Source organism: Dromiciops gliroides, chromosome 1, assembly GCF_019393635.1.
Source record: "Dromiciops gliroides isolate mDroGli1 chromosome 1, mDroGli1.pri, whole genome shotgun sequence".
NCBI lineage: Eukaryota > Metazoa > Chordata > Mammalia > Microbiotheria > Microbiotheriidae > Dromiciops > Dromiciops gliroides.
The window spans coordinates 524,032,586-524,047,367 of record NC_057861.1 but is presented as its reverse complement, the minus strand read 5'-3'; the positions used below and the strand labels follow the sequence as shown (position 1 = coordinate 524,047,367).

General features: G+C 39.9%; 1 protein-coding gene across 2 annotated transcripts in view; it reads right to left on the bottom strand.

The window, feature by feature from the left end:
- The window catches only part of GABBR2 (gamma-aminobutyric acid type B receptor subunit 2), an 866,539-nt gene that overhangs the window by 337,099 nt on the left and 514,658 nt on the right, over positions 1–14,782 (bottom strand). For both annotated transcript variants that reach the window (XM_043976613.1, XM_043976612.1), the window contains exon 4: positions 7,047–7,148. In XM_043976613.1, coding sequence (XP_043832548.1) covers positions 7,047–7,148 — 102 coding nt within the window. The remainder of the gene's footprint in view (positions 1–7,046; positions 7,149–14,782) is intronic.

Below are 14,782 nucleotides of genomic sequence, written 5' to 3'. Positions count from 1 at the left end.
GTCAGATAATCAGATAAGCAGTCAGTCAGTCATGTAGTCAGTTGGTCAGTTAGGTAGTCAGTAAGTCAGGTTGTCAAGTCAGATAGGCAGACAGGTGGGTAGTTAGTTAGTCAGCCAGCTAGCCAGTCACAGTCAGACAATTGGTCAGTCCAATGGTCAGACAGTCAGACAGTCCATCAGTCAGACAACCAGACAGTCCGTCAGTCAGATAACCAGTCAGTCTGTCATGTACTCAGTTGTTCAGTTAGGTAGTCAGTAACTCAGTTTGTCAGTCAGCCAGTCAGATAGTCAGTTGGTCAGTTGGTCAGGTAAGTAGTCAATCAGTCATTTATGTAGGCTGGAAGTCATGTAGTCAGTTGTTCAGTTAGGTATTCAGTAAGTCAGGTTGTCAGTGCCAGCCAGCCAGCCAGCCAGCCAGCCAGGTAGTCAGCCAGTTAGCTAATCAGGTAGTCAGTCAGTCAGTCAGTTAGATAATCACTTGGTCAGGTAAGTAGTCAATCAGTCAGTCATTTAGGCAGGCAGGAAGTCATATAGTTGATTGGTTAGTTAGTCAGGTAGGCATACCCTTGCTCAAGAAGCCTCGATGGCTACCTCTTATTTCTAGCATAAAATATAAACAAATGGTATTTAGAGCCCTGCAAAAGTGATATGAATCTCTTTCTAGAATGATTTTACAATACTCTCCCTCAGTGGGGTGTAATAGGTAGAGAGCTGTTCTTGAAGCCAGGAGCACCTGGGTCCAAGCTCTGCCTCAGTTATATGCTAGCAATGGGACTGTGGCAAACCAAAGTCTCTCCATGCTCCAGGCCAGTGGTGTCAAACTCAAACAGAAATGGGGACATTAGTGTGAAAATAAGGATCCCTGCCAGTTTCATATTGAGTTATCTTTAAAATGTGAAATTATCTCTGTTTTATTATATTTTTATTTATTTTACTCAGTATTTCCCAATTGCATTTTAATCTGGTTCAGTGGCACTTGAGAATGGAGGATTGTGGGCTGCAAGTGGGGCCCTGCTTTGGCACCTCTTCTCCAGACAGCTCTCTAGGCCTACCACTTGGAGAGACGGTGCTGACCTGTGCTGGTAGCAGGTGTTTCCTCACCTAGGAATTCTCAGACCTATTGAAATCAGGAGTCCAACCCCTACTCCTCTCCTCTCTCTTCTACACTCTACATTTCACTCAACTGGCTTATCCACTGTTTTCATCTCCCATCCAGGTGTCACAATGGATAGAACTCTGGGCCTGAGTTCAAATCTGGCTTCAGACACTTCCTAGCTATGTGACCCTGGGCAAGTCCCTTAACCGCTTCTGTAAAATGGAGATAACAATAGCACTTATCTTTCAAGGTTGTTGGGAAGATCAAATGAAATAAAATTTGTAATGCACTTAGCACATTGTCTGGCACATAGCAGGTGCTTCATAAATGCTTGTTCCCATTCCTTCCCTTCTTGTCCCCTGGAAATCACTTCTTTATTTACTTATTGGTGCACATGTGGTTTCCCTCCACTAGAAGGTAAGTCCACTGAAGGCGAGACTCAGTTTTGAATCTGTATCTTCAGCACCTAGGACAGTGCCGGGACCATAGTGCTCTTAACAAAAGTTTATTGAACAACACTGAAGACCTGAGTTTTAGTCCCAGTCCTCCCCCCATCTTAATATGACTATGGACAAATTATTTCATTTCTCTGGACTCCCATTTCCTACTATAAATTGTAGATAATGCTACCTATCTTGCAGGGCTGTGGCGAAGTAGATGCTTTATAAATCTTAAAATGCTTATGAAATGTTTATAAGAACAGATAACTATGGTCTATCCACCCTAGTGTTCATTCATTCTCCTTCTGACAGTAGCACTTAGTGACATATTGTGGAAGGCCACGCATATTTCCCTTAAATATTAACTTCTGATTTTAGATATTTACAACAGTCCTTGTTTCCCTTGGAAACCCGTTATGGCCCTGCTGTCGATGAATTTGCCTTTAAAACCCCCCCTGTATTTATAGTGCATCTTATTTCCCAAGGTAATGAGTTTATCATCTCTCTGAGTCTCAGTTTTCTAGTCAATAAAATGGGGATGCTGATGATACCACCCTTTGGTCTTATATTTACATCTTCATAGTAGATCTCTTTACCTGGGTGTTTCTTTAGTACATCAGGTTCTACAGGTCTGAAACTAAACCTCTGTTTAGTAATCTCAGAGTCACTTTACCCTCCTCTTTCAACGTCAATTTCCAACTAGGGCTGACGTCTGTCAAGTCGACTTTGGCAATCTCTTCCAAGGTGGCATGGTAGATAGAATGCTGACTTTGAATCAGCGAGAACTCAGTTCAAATCCTGCCTCATATATTTACTAGGTCTGTGACTCTGGGCAAATCAGTTAACCTCTTTCTGCCTCAGTTTTCTCATCTGTAAAATGGGGATAACAATAGAACCTGTCTCTCAAGATAGTTATGAAGGTCAAATAATGTTTATAAAGTACTTTGCAAGTGTTAAATTATTATATAAATGCTAGCTATTAGAACAAGAAGGAGCCCTGGAATTTATCATGTCTAACCCTCTCATTTTACAGATGAGGAAACTGAGGCCCAGTGAGTATTTTTTTTCTTTTTTGCAGGGCAATGGGGGTTAAGTACCTTTCCCAGGGTAACAAGGCTAGTAAGTGTCAAGTGTCTGAGGCCCTCCTGAATTCAGGGCTGGTGCTTTATCCACTGTGCCACCTAGCTGCCCCTGAGTATTTGTTTTAAGGTCTCACAGGGAGTTAGTGGCAGGTCCTCTGAATACCCACTCCTGCTCTTCATACTAGATTGTAGGTCGTACTTGAGAATGGGGTCTAAGCTATATTTATCTTTGACTCTTCCTCAGTTCCAGACCCAAGGTCTGGGGCATAACGGCCTCCACCTGCTTGGGGAGTGGATCTTTTAAACAGGTTCATAGGAGGCGGCAGCAAACCTTGGATCTGGCGCCCAGGCATTTAAAGTTTTACAAGCCTCAGTGTGAAATGGAGGGGAGTTTAAAGGGTCTTGGCTCTATTTCACACTGAGACTCTTTAAAAATTAAATCTCCCAGATGTCTGCTCAGGCCCCAGTGGTGCAGGAAGCTCTTTAAAGAACCAATCCTGGAGAAAGCCACAGCATGCAGCAGGGAGGTAGCATCAGCAGCACGGTCCCTGACTTCCTCTCCCTCCCCTCCCCTCTCTCAGCTCCCCCCGCCCCCCGGCCCCAGTATGTTCTTTGCAGAGCTAGAGATGTCCTTCTCCAGGACTGAAGGTCCTCATTCAGCAGAACTCATTATAGAATCCAAACCATGTGTCACTGAGTCAACTGAATGGACATTGGGGGTGGGGAGAGGGGCCAAGGAGAAGGGAAAGGAGTGTGTGTGTGTGTGTGTGTGTGTGTGTGTGTGTGTGAGATTACCTTTCTGCCAGGACCTACAGTTGGTTTACATAAGGTAGAGGTGAGGAAGAAAAGGAGACCAATGTGAGGTGGGGAGGGGGAGAGTGAATCCAGAGAGAAACTTATGTTGGGGAGGAATAGGTGGGTGGGGAGCACTCTGAGTTACTGGAAGCTCCAGTTAGAGCCAGTGGTTGGGATTAAAGGAGAAGCCTATAAATTATTGTCATTATAAGCGGTAACTTCTCATCTCATTCCATAGTTTAAATTTTTTTTGTCTATGTGGGTGATTCTCAGATATCTATCTCTAGCTTTGGCCACTCTTTTGAAGTCCAGTACTTTGCCTGTCAGGCTTCTCTATAGTAATATCCCATTGGCACCTCGAGTCCAATGTGTAAGGCCTCAGAGGTCTCTTCCAGCTGTGAATCGAAGACCCTCTCAAACTGGTTCCTTTTACTAACTAGGGGGCACAGTGGATAGAGCACTGGGCCTGGTGTTAGGAAGACCTGAGTTAAAATCCAACCTTGGATATGGACTAGCTGTGTGACCTTGAGCAAGTAACCTAACTTCTCTGGGGCTCAGTTCTCTCATCTATAAAATGGGGATAACTATAGAACCCATGTCCCAAGGTTGTTATGAAAATCAAAGGAGGTAATATTTGTAAAGCACTTGAAGAGCTATAGAAATGCCAGATATTATTACCAATCATATTGGAACATGGGGGTGGGGGGTGGGAAGCTGGGTGGCACAGTGGATAAAGCACCGACTCTGGATTCAGGAGGACCTGAGTTCAAATCTGGCCTCAGACTCTTGACACTTACTAACTGTGTGACCCTGGGTAAGTCACTTAACCCTCATTGCCCCACCCAAAAAGAATAATATGAGAATACTATCCTACTCTACATCAGTAGGCTTGGAAATTTGGGAGTCATCTTTGACATCTTTTCCTCCCTCACCTCCAACCCCTCCCATTTCCAATCCATGATCCTCTTCCCTTATCCCAACATCTAGTCAGTTATTGAGACCTGTTGATTGTGATTTTGAAATATTTCTCCTGTCTGTCCCCTATATTCCATTTCCATTGTCAGCATCCTAGTCCAGGATCATATCATTTTCAGAGAAGTCACAATCTGTTAAAGCTTAAAACTACCCTAAGACTTTTGGGACATCATGTATATTTAGGCACAAATAATTTATCAGACCCTTTCCTGAAGTCAGGTTTTATCAGCGAAGTAGAGGGCTGTGGGTTAGGGCCGAGCAGGAGGATTGAATGTTTGAATGAAGGAGAGTTCCATATCAGAGAAAATAAGAGTTGGGGTGGGGCACAAAGATAAACTTGTACACCTTTCTAATTTTCTATGCAAAATAAAGAAAAAGAAAGCCCCTATTTTCTTTTCCCTTCCCTTTTCACTACTTCACTTGGTGATCTCATCAACTTCTGTGGATTCAATTACTGTCTCTATACTGATGATTCTCAGATCTACCTTTCCTACCCCAAACTCTGATGAGCTGTAATCTCACATCTCCAGCTGCCTTTCAGACATCCTGAATCAGATCTCTAGTAGACATTTTAAACTCAGGATGTCTAAAATGGAACTCATTATCTTTCTCCCTAACCCACTCCCTATCTCTTCACCCCTCTGACCTTCCCTACTGTAGGGGACAACACCATCCTCCCACCCACTCAGGCTCACCACCTAGAGTCATCCTGGACTTCTCACTATCTCTCACCCTTCGTTTCCAAGCTGTTGCCAAGGTCTGTTGAGTTCACCTTTGCAACATCTCTACACCCCCTTCTCTCCTCTGACACTGCTGCCATTCCAGTGCAGGACCTCACCATCTCATGTCTTTATTATGTCATTAGTCTGCTGGTGAGTCTGCTTGCCTCAAGTCTCTCCCCATCCCAATCTATCCTCCATCCAGCCACCAAAGTGATTTTCCTAACGTGCAGGTATTGTGTTGTCCCCTCCAATCCAATTCCATTTAATAAACTCCAGGCACCCAATTGCTTCCAGGATCAAATATAAAACACTCTGTTTGGCATTCAGAGTCCTTAACAACCCAGCCCCTGCCTCCTTTTCCAGTCTTACACCTTACTCCCTAACATGTACTCTTCTATCCAGCGATTCTGGCCTCCTGGCTGCTGTCCCAAGAAAAAGACATTCCATCTCTCTTCTCAGAACATTCTCTTTGGCTGTCCCCCATGTGTGGCAGACTCTCCCTCCTGCTCTCTGACTGCAGAGCTCCCTGGATTCCTCTAAGTACCAACTAAAATTCCACCTTCTACAAGAAGCCTTCCCCAACCCTTCTTAATTCTAGTGCCTGTTTGCTTTGTATATATTTGTGTGTTGTTTCCCATATTAGAGAACACAAGCTCCTTTGAGGGCAGGGATTGTCTTTTGCCTCTTTTTTTGTATCCCCAGCACTTAGCACAGTGCCTGGCACATAGTAGGTGCTTAATAAATGTTTATTGATAGATAGATTGATTGCTTGATCGATAGAACTGAACGGCCACTCAGAATAGAGAAATTGTGATAGAGAGCAGGGGGTCAAACTCACAGATAGCAAAACTCCTCTTTGGGACCAGAACCATATTAAAATGTAATTGGGAAATGTTTAACAAGATAAAAAATAGAGATACAATAAGAAAATGAAAATACAATGTAGATAATGTATTTTTTCAGGTTAATATGAAGTCCTCAGGGATCTGTTTCTTTTTTCTTTTCTTTTTTTTTTTTTTTGGTGAGGCAATTGGAATTAAGTGACTTGCCCAGGGTCACACAGCTAGTAAGTGTCAAGTGTCTAATGCTGGATTTGAACTCATGTCCTCCTGACTCCAGGGCTGGTGCTCTATCCACTGCGCCACCTAGCTGCCCCTATCCGTTTCTATTTGACAATACTGGTGTTAGACTTGAAGTTAGGATCTCTGGGTTTTAATCCCAGTTCCAATACTTCCTAGCCAAGGAGCATGAGGGACAAGTCCCTTTTCTTGGAGACTTGGTTTCTTTATTTACACAATGGATATAACACTACTTACACAATGAACTTTGCAGGAATGTTTTTGTTTGTTTGTTTGTTTTTTTGTTTTGTTTTGTTTTTGGCAGGGCAATGAAGTTAAATGACTTGGCCAAGTCACACAGTTATTATGTGTCAAGTGTCTGAGGCTGGATTTGAATTCAGGTCCTTCTGAATCCATGGTTGGTGCTTTATCCACTGTGCCACCCAGCTGCCTCCTGCAGGAATATTTTTAGGAAAGTACTGTGTAAAGCTTAAAGTGTTATAGAAATATGGCCTACTATTATTAGGAATCAGAAGACCTGAGAACTACTGTCTGCTAGCTATGTGTCCTTGGATAAATTACTTTTCTGGGCTTGCTCCATTTGTAAAATAAGGATAATAAAAGCTGCCTGGCCTACCCCATGGTGTCCTTGGGAGGGTCAAGTAGATTGAAACATGTAAAAGCATTTTCTATACCACAAAGTATTATTCAAATGTAAATATCGTCATCATTATGATCTAGATAAATACACCTATAATTTATTCTATGGTGAAATGAAAGAAAATATAATTTTGATCACAATCACCTGGCTGATTATGACTATGATTCATAGAAATAATGATTATCTGTTTAGTCAGAGGTAAAGCAGCTTCACATACCTTAAGTTTTTTCACACTATTGCAGGGATCATTCGAGAAACTTGCTGTGTCTGAAATTTCAATACCTTCGCCATACAGGACACCGGTGAGATCATTCCTTACCTGTCAGCAAAAGAGAGAGTTGGGAAATAGAGATTGGTAACCAATGAGAGGAAAGCTGATAGAGCACACCATCTCCCTGGGAAACTACTCGAATATACAAGATGATTAATGTGTCAATTTCCATGTACAACTTGAAAAAAAAAGTGTTTTTCTTCATTATAATCGACATAGAATAGCACAATATATTATTCTCTTCCTTTGGAAGAGCGAGTGAGTCTTGTTTTGCATAATTACTTAATTATTGTCTATGACAATTTATTTCCTTTGTAGAGAAGTAGTGATGGCATTCATTTATGTAAGTTATCAGAGGATGTTTTTCACAGAGAAGAGAGTGACAACCTAGAAAATGTGTAAGTTTTTATAAGGAATAGATTTTTTCAAAATAATTCAGAAAAATGTATGTCTTTATAAAGCATAGATTTTTTTAAAAAATAAAAAACTCAAAAGTGTTTACAGAGAAAGTACTGCATTTACTCCTGCTTTTTCCTTAGATTTTTTTTTTGTGGGGCAATAAGGGTTAAGTGACTTGCCCAGGGTCACATAGCTATTAAGTGTCAAGTGTCTGAGGCCAGATTTGACCTCAGGTCCTCCTGAATCCAGAGCCAGTGCTTTATCAACTGCACCACCTAGCTGCCCCCTTTCCTTAGATTTTGAGAAAAAAATTAAGAAAAATAATTCCTTGTACCAACAAATCAACAAGTATTAAATGCCTACTGTATATAAGGACACTGGAGACACAAATACAAAAGCAGGATAGTCCCTGACCTCTAGGAGGTTGATATTCTATTACATAAATTCCCCAAGTGAGTTAACATTTTATTTGTATTCCAATTCATAATTCCACATCTGAAGAAATAGCTGTCCAACAGGGATTTGGTCCTAATTTGGAATTAGACTTAGTTCTCTACCTATAGGATCTGAGTCTACAGGAAAATCTGTTGACCTAAAAGTAACTAAGTAGTGCAGATTAGGGGATTTAATAACTAATAAGACATTGTATTATGGCAACTGACAGTTGTGGTAGGTCCCATCCAACAATAGTATTAAGGCTGGTTAGGTAGCATTTATATAGTGCTTTAAGGTTTACAAAATGCTTTACAAATATTATCTCATTTTAACTGCAGAGACATCCTGGAAGGTAGGTTCTATTATTATCCCCATTTTACAGATGGGGAAATTGAAACAGCCAAAGGTTAAGTGACTTGCCCAGGATCCCATAACTGAGGAAGGCTTTGAATTGAAGTCTTCTTGTCTCCCAGCCCTGTGCTCTATCCACTGTGCCATCTAGATGCCTCAAAGCAATGGACCAGGAGTCAGGAAAACTTGAGTTCAAATTCTGCCTGTGATACTTAATAGTTATGAGACCCTAGGTAAGTCATTTAACTTCAGCTTGCATATAGGTTTCCCTATATGTAAAATGGGGATAATAATAGCTCCTACTTCATAGGGTTGTTGTTGGGATTAAATGAAATATCATATAGACATAGACACACAGACTCACACACACAAATATATAGTTCTGTTTTTTTAATGGGCAAAATGGGAATAATAGTACATGCTTTGCTTATCTCATAGTATCGCTCTGAAGATAAAATAAAATAATTTATGTAAAAGCATTTTACATACCACTTTCCCACTGGTAAAGAGGTTGATGGGGGTGGTGAGAGGGGAGTTAAGAGAGGAATCTGCTTGGCCAGGTTTTTTATTTTTTAAATTTTTTTTTGGCGCAGGGCAATTAGGGTTAAGTGACTTGCCCAGGGTCACACAGCTAGTAAGTGTTAAGTGCCTGAGGTCAAATTTGAATTCAGGTCCTCCTGAATCCAGGGCCAGTGCTCTATCCACTGCGCCATCTAGCTGCCCCTGGTCAGGTTTTTAAAAGTAAGAGAAAGAAGAGACATGCTCAGGGGAGAGAAAGAATGACTAAGGCTAATTAGGGGAGATCTCATGGTTAGCCTTTGGAACACTGAGTGTGTAATTTAGCTCTGCACAGCTGTTTTCTTGGAGTCTTTCTCTGGTTTTGTGGGGTTCTCTTTACCCTTTGTTTAGTGACAACTTGACTTTAACTTATCTCTAATGCTAACCTAGTGATTAGATCAAAGGTGGAGGGAAGGTCCGGGGAACTCCAAATATTCCAGGGGAACGAGGTAGAGTTAACTTTCATATCTAGATTATGAATAAGGGTGAGGGTGAGGAAAGGACGCTTGAAGATCTTCTGTAAGAAGAGATTACCCAGGGGGCAGCTAGGTGGTTCAGTGGATAAAGCACAGGCCCTGGATTCAGAAGGGCCTGGGTTCAAATCTGGCCTCAGACACTTGACACTAGCTGTGTGATGCTGGGCAAGTCACTTAACCCTCATTACCCTGCAAAAAAAAAAAAAAAAAGAAAAGAAAAGAAAAGAAGAAAGAAAAAAGAAGAGATTACCCAGTAGCGATTGAGTCTGAGAACTCAGCCTGCCTCACTATTTCCCTCCTGTTTTCCAGAACTTAATTATTTTTACCCCCTTTTCCTTTGTTATTTATTATAATCATATTATTATAATTTCAGGAAAATCCACTTTTTTCAGGCATTTTTACAGAAGGAACAAGGATAAAGTACTTTATAAATCTTAAAGCCCTATGTAAAAGCAGACTATTTTTTTCCCCTCCATTGGAGACTGTAAGCATTTCCCCCAGTGTCTAGTATAGTTATCAACACACAACGGGGGCTCAATAAATGTTGAATGGATAAATGAATGCCTGAGGTACAAGGAGGGGAGAAAGGCTTTGTTTTCCTTTAGACCTTCTAGTATATTTCCAACCCTGCAGCTCTAATCTTGTCCTTTTCTTGGACCAAATTTATTTCTTACCCTGGAAGCTTCTTTTAGCTACTGTGCTCCTAAAGACCACTGACTTCAGCAACCTTTTCACAGTCCCCGCCCCCTTCCCTGGCACAATTCAACTTCCTCTGTATTCCCCTATTAAGTTCCATAAGATCCCAGAGCACAGGGATCATCTTCTGCTATTTGTAACAAAGTGCTTAGCATAGTAGTGCCTCTCTCTAGTAAACAGAATAAATGTTTGTTGACTGAATGACTGAATCTCCCTTCTTTGTTTTACAAATACACAAATACCTATAGAAACCTTCATTCTCTTTAAGGTTTTTTCCTATAAATCGCATTTTTCTTTTAAAAATTTTCTTTATATCTTTTGTTTTTACATCACTTTCATTTTCAAATCCATCCCTTGCCTTTACTTAGCAAGCAGTTTTTTGGGGGGGAGTAACAATAAAAGAGAGAAAAAGAAACCGTTTTACTAATATATTAACACAATCTGATAGCATATCCAATGCTCTACACACATAGCTCCCCTCCTCCCGCCCAACCACATTTCTGAAAAGAAGCAAACAAGATACATTTTTCTAATCTCTTTCTTGGGGGGCAAGTTTTGTTCTTATGATTGCTCAGCATTTAGTTTTTTTCTTTTCTCACTTTTTTCTTTCCATTTACATGGCATAGTCATTGCATATTATTATTTTCCTGGTTCTCATTACTTGTATCAGTTCATAGAAGTTTTCTGGTGTTTTTCTGAATCCTTAAATTTTTTTTTAAAATTACTTTGTTATATATTTTCTAATTATACATAAAGCTTTTTTTTAGCATTTGCCTGAAAAAATTTTGAATTCCAAATTCTCTCCCTCCACCCCTTGAGAAGGCAAGCAATATGATATCAATTATACATGTGAGTCATACAAGACATTTCCATATTAGCCATGTTGCAAAATAAAACATACAAAACCCCCAAGTAAAAGAAAGTTTTAAAAAAGTATGCTTCAGTCTGTACCCAGAGTTCATTGGTTCTCTCTGGAGGTAGGTAGTATTTTTCACCATGGTTCCCTTAGAATTGTCTTGGATCATTGTCTTGATCAGATAAGCTAAGTCTTTCACAGTTGATCATCTTTACAATATTGCTGTTTCTGTGTGCAGTGTTCCCCTGGTTCTGCTCACTACACTTTACATCAGTTCATATAAGTCTTCCCAGGTTTTTCTGAAATCTCCATATTTGACTTTTTTATGGCCCAGTAATATACCCTTATATTCATGTACTGTGATTTGTTTAGCCATTCTTCAATTGATGGGAATCTACTTTGCTTCTAGTTCTTTGGGAAATAATACTTTTCCAGAATATGGGGTTTGATGAAAGAAGGGAGAAATGTTAAGAAAAATGGATTCCATTCAACTTTTCCCATGTTTTCTGTATGACTTTGAGTAAGCTGCTTTTCTTTAGTAAGTAAATAGTTGAGGGAACATCAAAGATCAATTAAAATAGTCATACATTGATGAGGGGCAGGACTCAGAAGTCTGAATAATTTCATGCCATCTCCCTCTTTCCCCTCAATTTTAGAATTAAAATATGAGAGAGAGAGATAGTGAAAACAAATAGTGAGAATTAATTACAATACTATTTCATATTTCTGTAGTACTTAACAGTTTATAAAAGAACTTTTGGGCCTTTTATCTAATTTAATACAATAACCGTGAAGTGGGTATTTTTATTCATATTTCCCATTGTTGTTATTCATCCTTCGTTCTCAAAGAGGACCAATGGCATCACAAAGGTGATGTCTTGACTTGCTGGAGAATTGGATTTAAGTGAGGTAGAGCTGCAGCAAAGTTGTCAGCTTCACTTTCTTCTCTAGAGTCATTCAAGTCTAGGGGCAAGATAAAAATCTGTACACCAAGAAACTGAAGATCTGAGAGGTTTAGCAAATAAAGGTTACAGTACTAGTAAGCAGCAGAGCTTCTAATCTAGCAAAACCTAAATCTCCTTATTAAATTGCAAGCTTCCTGGTGGTAAGATTGGCATCATTTTTTTTCATTCTCAACACAGCACCTTTGCAAATAGTAGCTGCTTAACAGATGGCAATTAAATTGAAAATGACGTCTCTGGACTCCTTAGCTTGTGGATAATCACATGGCCTCCTTTAAAATATGCACTATTAGAATGTATTAGACTTCCAGTAAGAATATCAGGCATGATTTTTCCTCCCTTGAGTCTTTGTTGTAATTCTGTGGCTGCTAATTGCCTGGTTACTTGTGCCAGCTTTTGTTCCTAAAGACAAATCATAGTCACCAAGCTAGGCAGCTAATCCTGTTAGTGAAGTTACCTGGCTGGGACCCTGAGTATAGTGAGGATTTCTTTGAAAGTTAGGTTGTGGAATTTGGACTTTATCCTGTAGGAAAACCTGCCTTCTCTCCAGTCTTCCAGCTCATTATTGTATCTTCAGGGGATGAGGAAAGATCTCTGCTTGTCTATCATTATTGCCCTTTATGGATGGGAGTTACACACAGACCAATTTTTTGAAGAACCTGGACTCTAGGGTAGGGTCTATATCTATATTTTTTGTGGTCTTTGTATCCCTCAGTTCTTTTTTTTTTTGTGGGACAATGAGGGTTAAGTGACTTGCTAATAAGTGTCAAGTGTCTGAGGCTAGATTTGAACTCAGGTCGTCCTGAATCCAAGGCCAGTGCTTTATCCACTGCACCACCTAGCTGTCCCACCCTCAGTTCTTAATACTGTGTGTTGCAAACCATTTCTAACGCCTGAGTGTCTCTGTGAAGTGAGTGGATCAGCTTTACTGGATTCTTTCTTCTCCTTTTCCCCTACTGGGTGGGGGCAGAACTGAATCTTTCCTACTCCTACCTATCTCCTCTCTGGGGGGGGGGGTTGATTTAGGGAGTAATCTTGCTGTCCCCTCCCTATCACTCTCCTCTCCTGAGATCTAATCAGTTGCACCACAGTGCAACAATTAACTTCCCTTTTAGCCTGGGTGCTCTTAATAACCATTGGTTGCACTGAATTTGTAAACAGGCTTGGTTCCTGTTAGAATAGAATGCTAGAATTGGAGAATAACTTAGAACAAGAACCACAACAAATACAGAATGTCTAAGCTAGACAGAACCTGAGAATATAAAATTTCAGAATTTACAGAAATTACAGAATTGGAAGGTGAGTAACCAGAGGAAACTATTGGCCCATTCTCTTAGGACTGTCTCCCATTACATCACTGAAAACTAAGTTTAAATTGAACTCAGTTCTAGTTAGAACTGGGTGCTGAAACTCTTCAGCAAACTTGCTGATATGATAGTTTTTTTTTAATCATAAAAGTATTTTATTATTTCCCAGATATGTCTAAAAATAGTTTTCAATGTTTGTTTTCATAAGATTTTTAGTTCCAAATTTTTCTCCCCCCTCCCCAAGATAGCAATATGATATAGGTTATATGTATACAATCACATTAAACATATTTCTTCATTAGTCATGTTGTGAAAGAAGAATCAGAACAAAAGGGAAAAAAAACCTCAAAAAAGAAAAAAAACAACAAAAAAGTTGAAACAGTATGGTTCAATCTGCATTCAGAACCCACAGTTCTTTTTTATGGATGTGGAGAACATTTTCCATCATGAGTTCTTTGGAATTGTCTTGGATCATTGTATTGCTGAGAAGAGTTAAACCTATCACAGTGATACAATATAGTTTTAATTCCACCTCCCTAATCTGGTGGAGGTCCTCCTGATAGATTTTTAGAAATCCTCTTTTTATCACTGGTCCACAGTCCCTGGCCCCATTGCCCCACTGGTTAGGTAAAGAGTGTCACCAATGGAAAACTAAAAATCCTTTGTAATGTGGGGTCCCCATTGGCTCTGTTCCTTCAACTGGAGAGCATATCCCATTATTTATGCAGGTCACCACCCAGCATGCTGTCCTTCATTGGGATGGTAGGGGCAAGAGAGGCCATATATAACTTTATTCCTGACATCTATCCATAAAGCTGTGTTTGTGCATATCAATAAACATTCAAACCAATTCCAATGTTGTTTTGTGCCATTCACCTCAACTCTACCTTACTCATGAACTCTGGTAACCAGAAAAAATAAGAGTTGGGATAAAGATCTCCTAGAGCTTATAGGGGCTACAGTTATATTTTAACAAGTAGCAAATAAAGATATGGGGGTACATCTAAGGGTGAAACTGGAAAGGGAAAAACAATCAGGTGAAAAATGGAAAAGATCTGTTAAGATTTTGACAATAAATTCTTTTCACCATCAAGTACAGTAAAGGCACCATATTTGTACACTAACATCACAGTCCAAGTTGTGCTGAATGAGGAAATGCAATAGGCATGGAAGAAAATAAAAATGGGAAGAGCAGCTGGATTACATTGGTTACACTCAGAGAAATTTGTAGCCACACAAATTTGAAGTCACTAAAGGATGGATTTTGGAGATCTGAAAGAGAGATCACCAAAGGTATGGAAAACCTCCCAGATTTTATTAGTCTCCCAAACCCTAAGAAAATATCAGGAACTACAGAGTTATTTGTTTATGTTCCCATCTACAGTTCACAAATATTTTATAGAAATAACCTATATGTGCTCTAAGATCACACATGATAAAGTTATGAGAAGGGAATAGGCTTTTGCAAATGATATGCTCTTCATTCATGCAGTTAAAAGGTGAAGAGAACACAGGGGCACACTAAGTTTAATTTTAAAAAGCATGTGATTCAGTAGAACAAAATGTTGCCTCCATCAAGGTGTCACTCATACCAATATCAGTAGTTCCAAAATATTTCCTGAAAGATTTAACAAAGAAAATT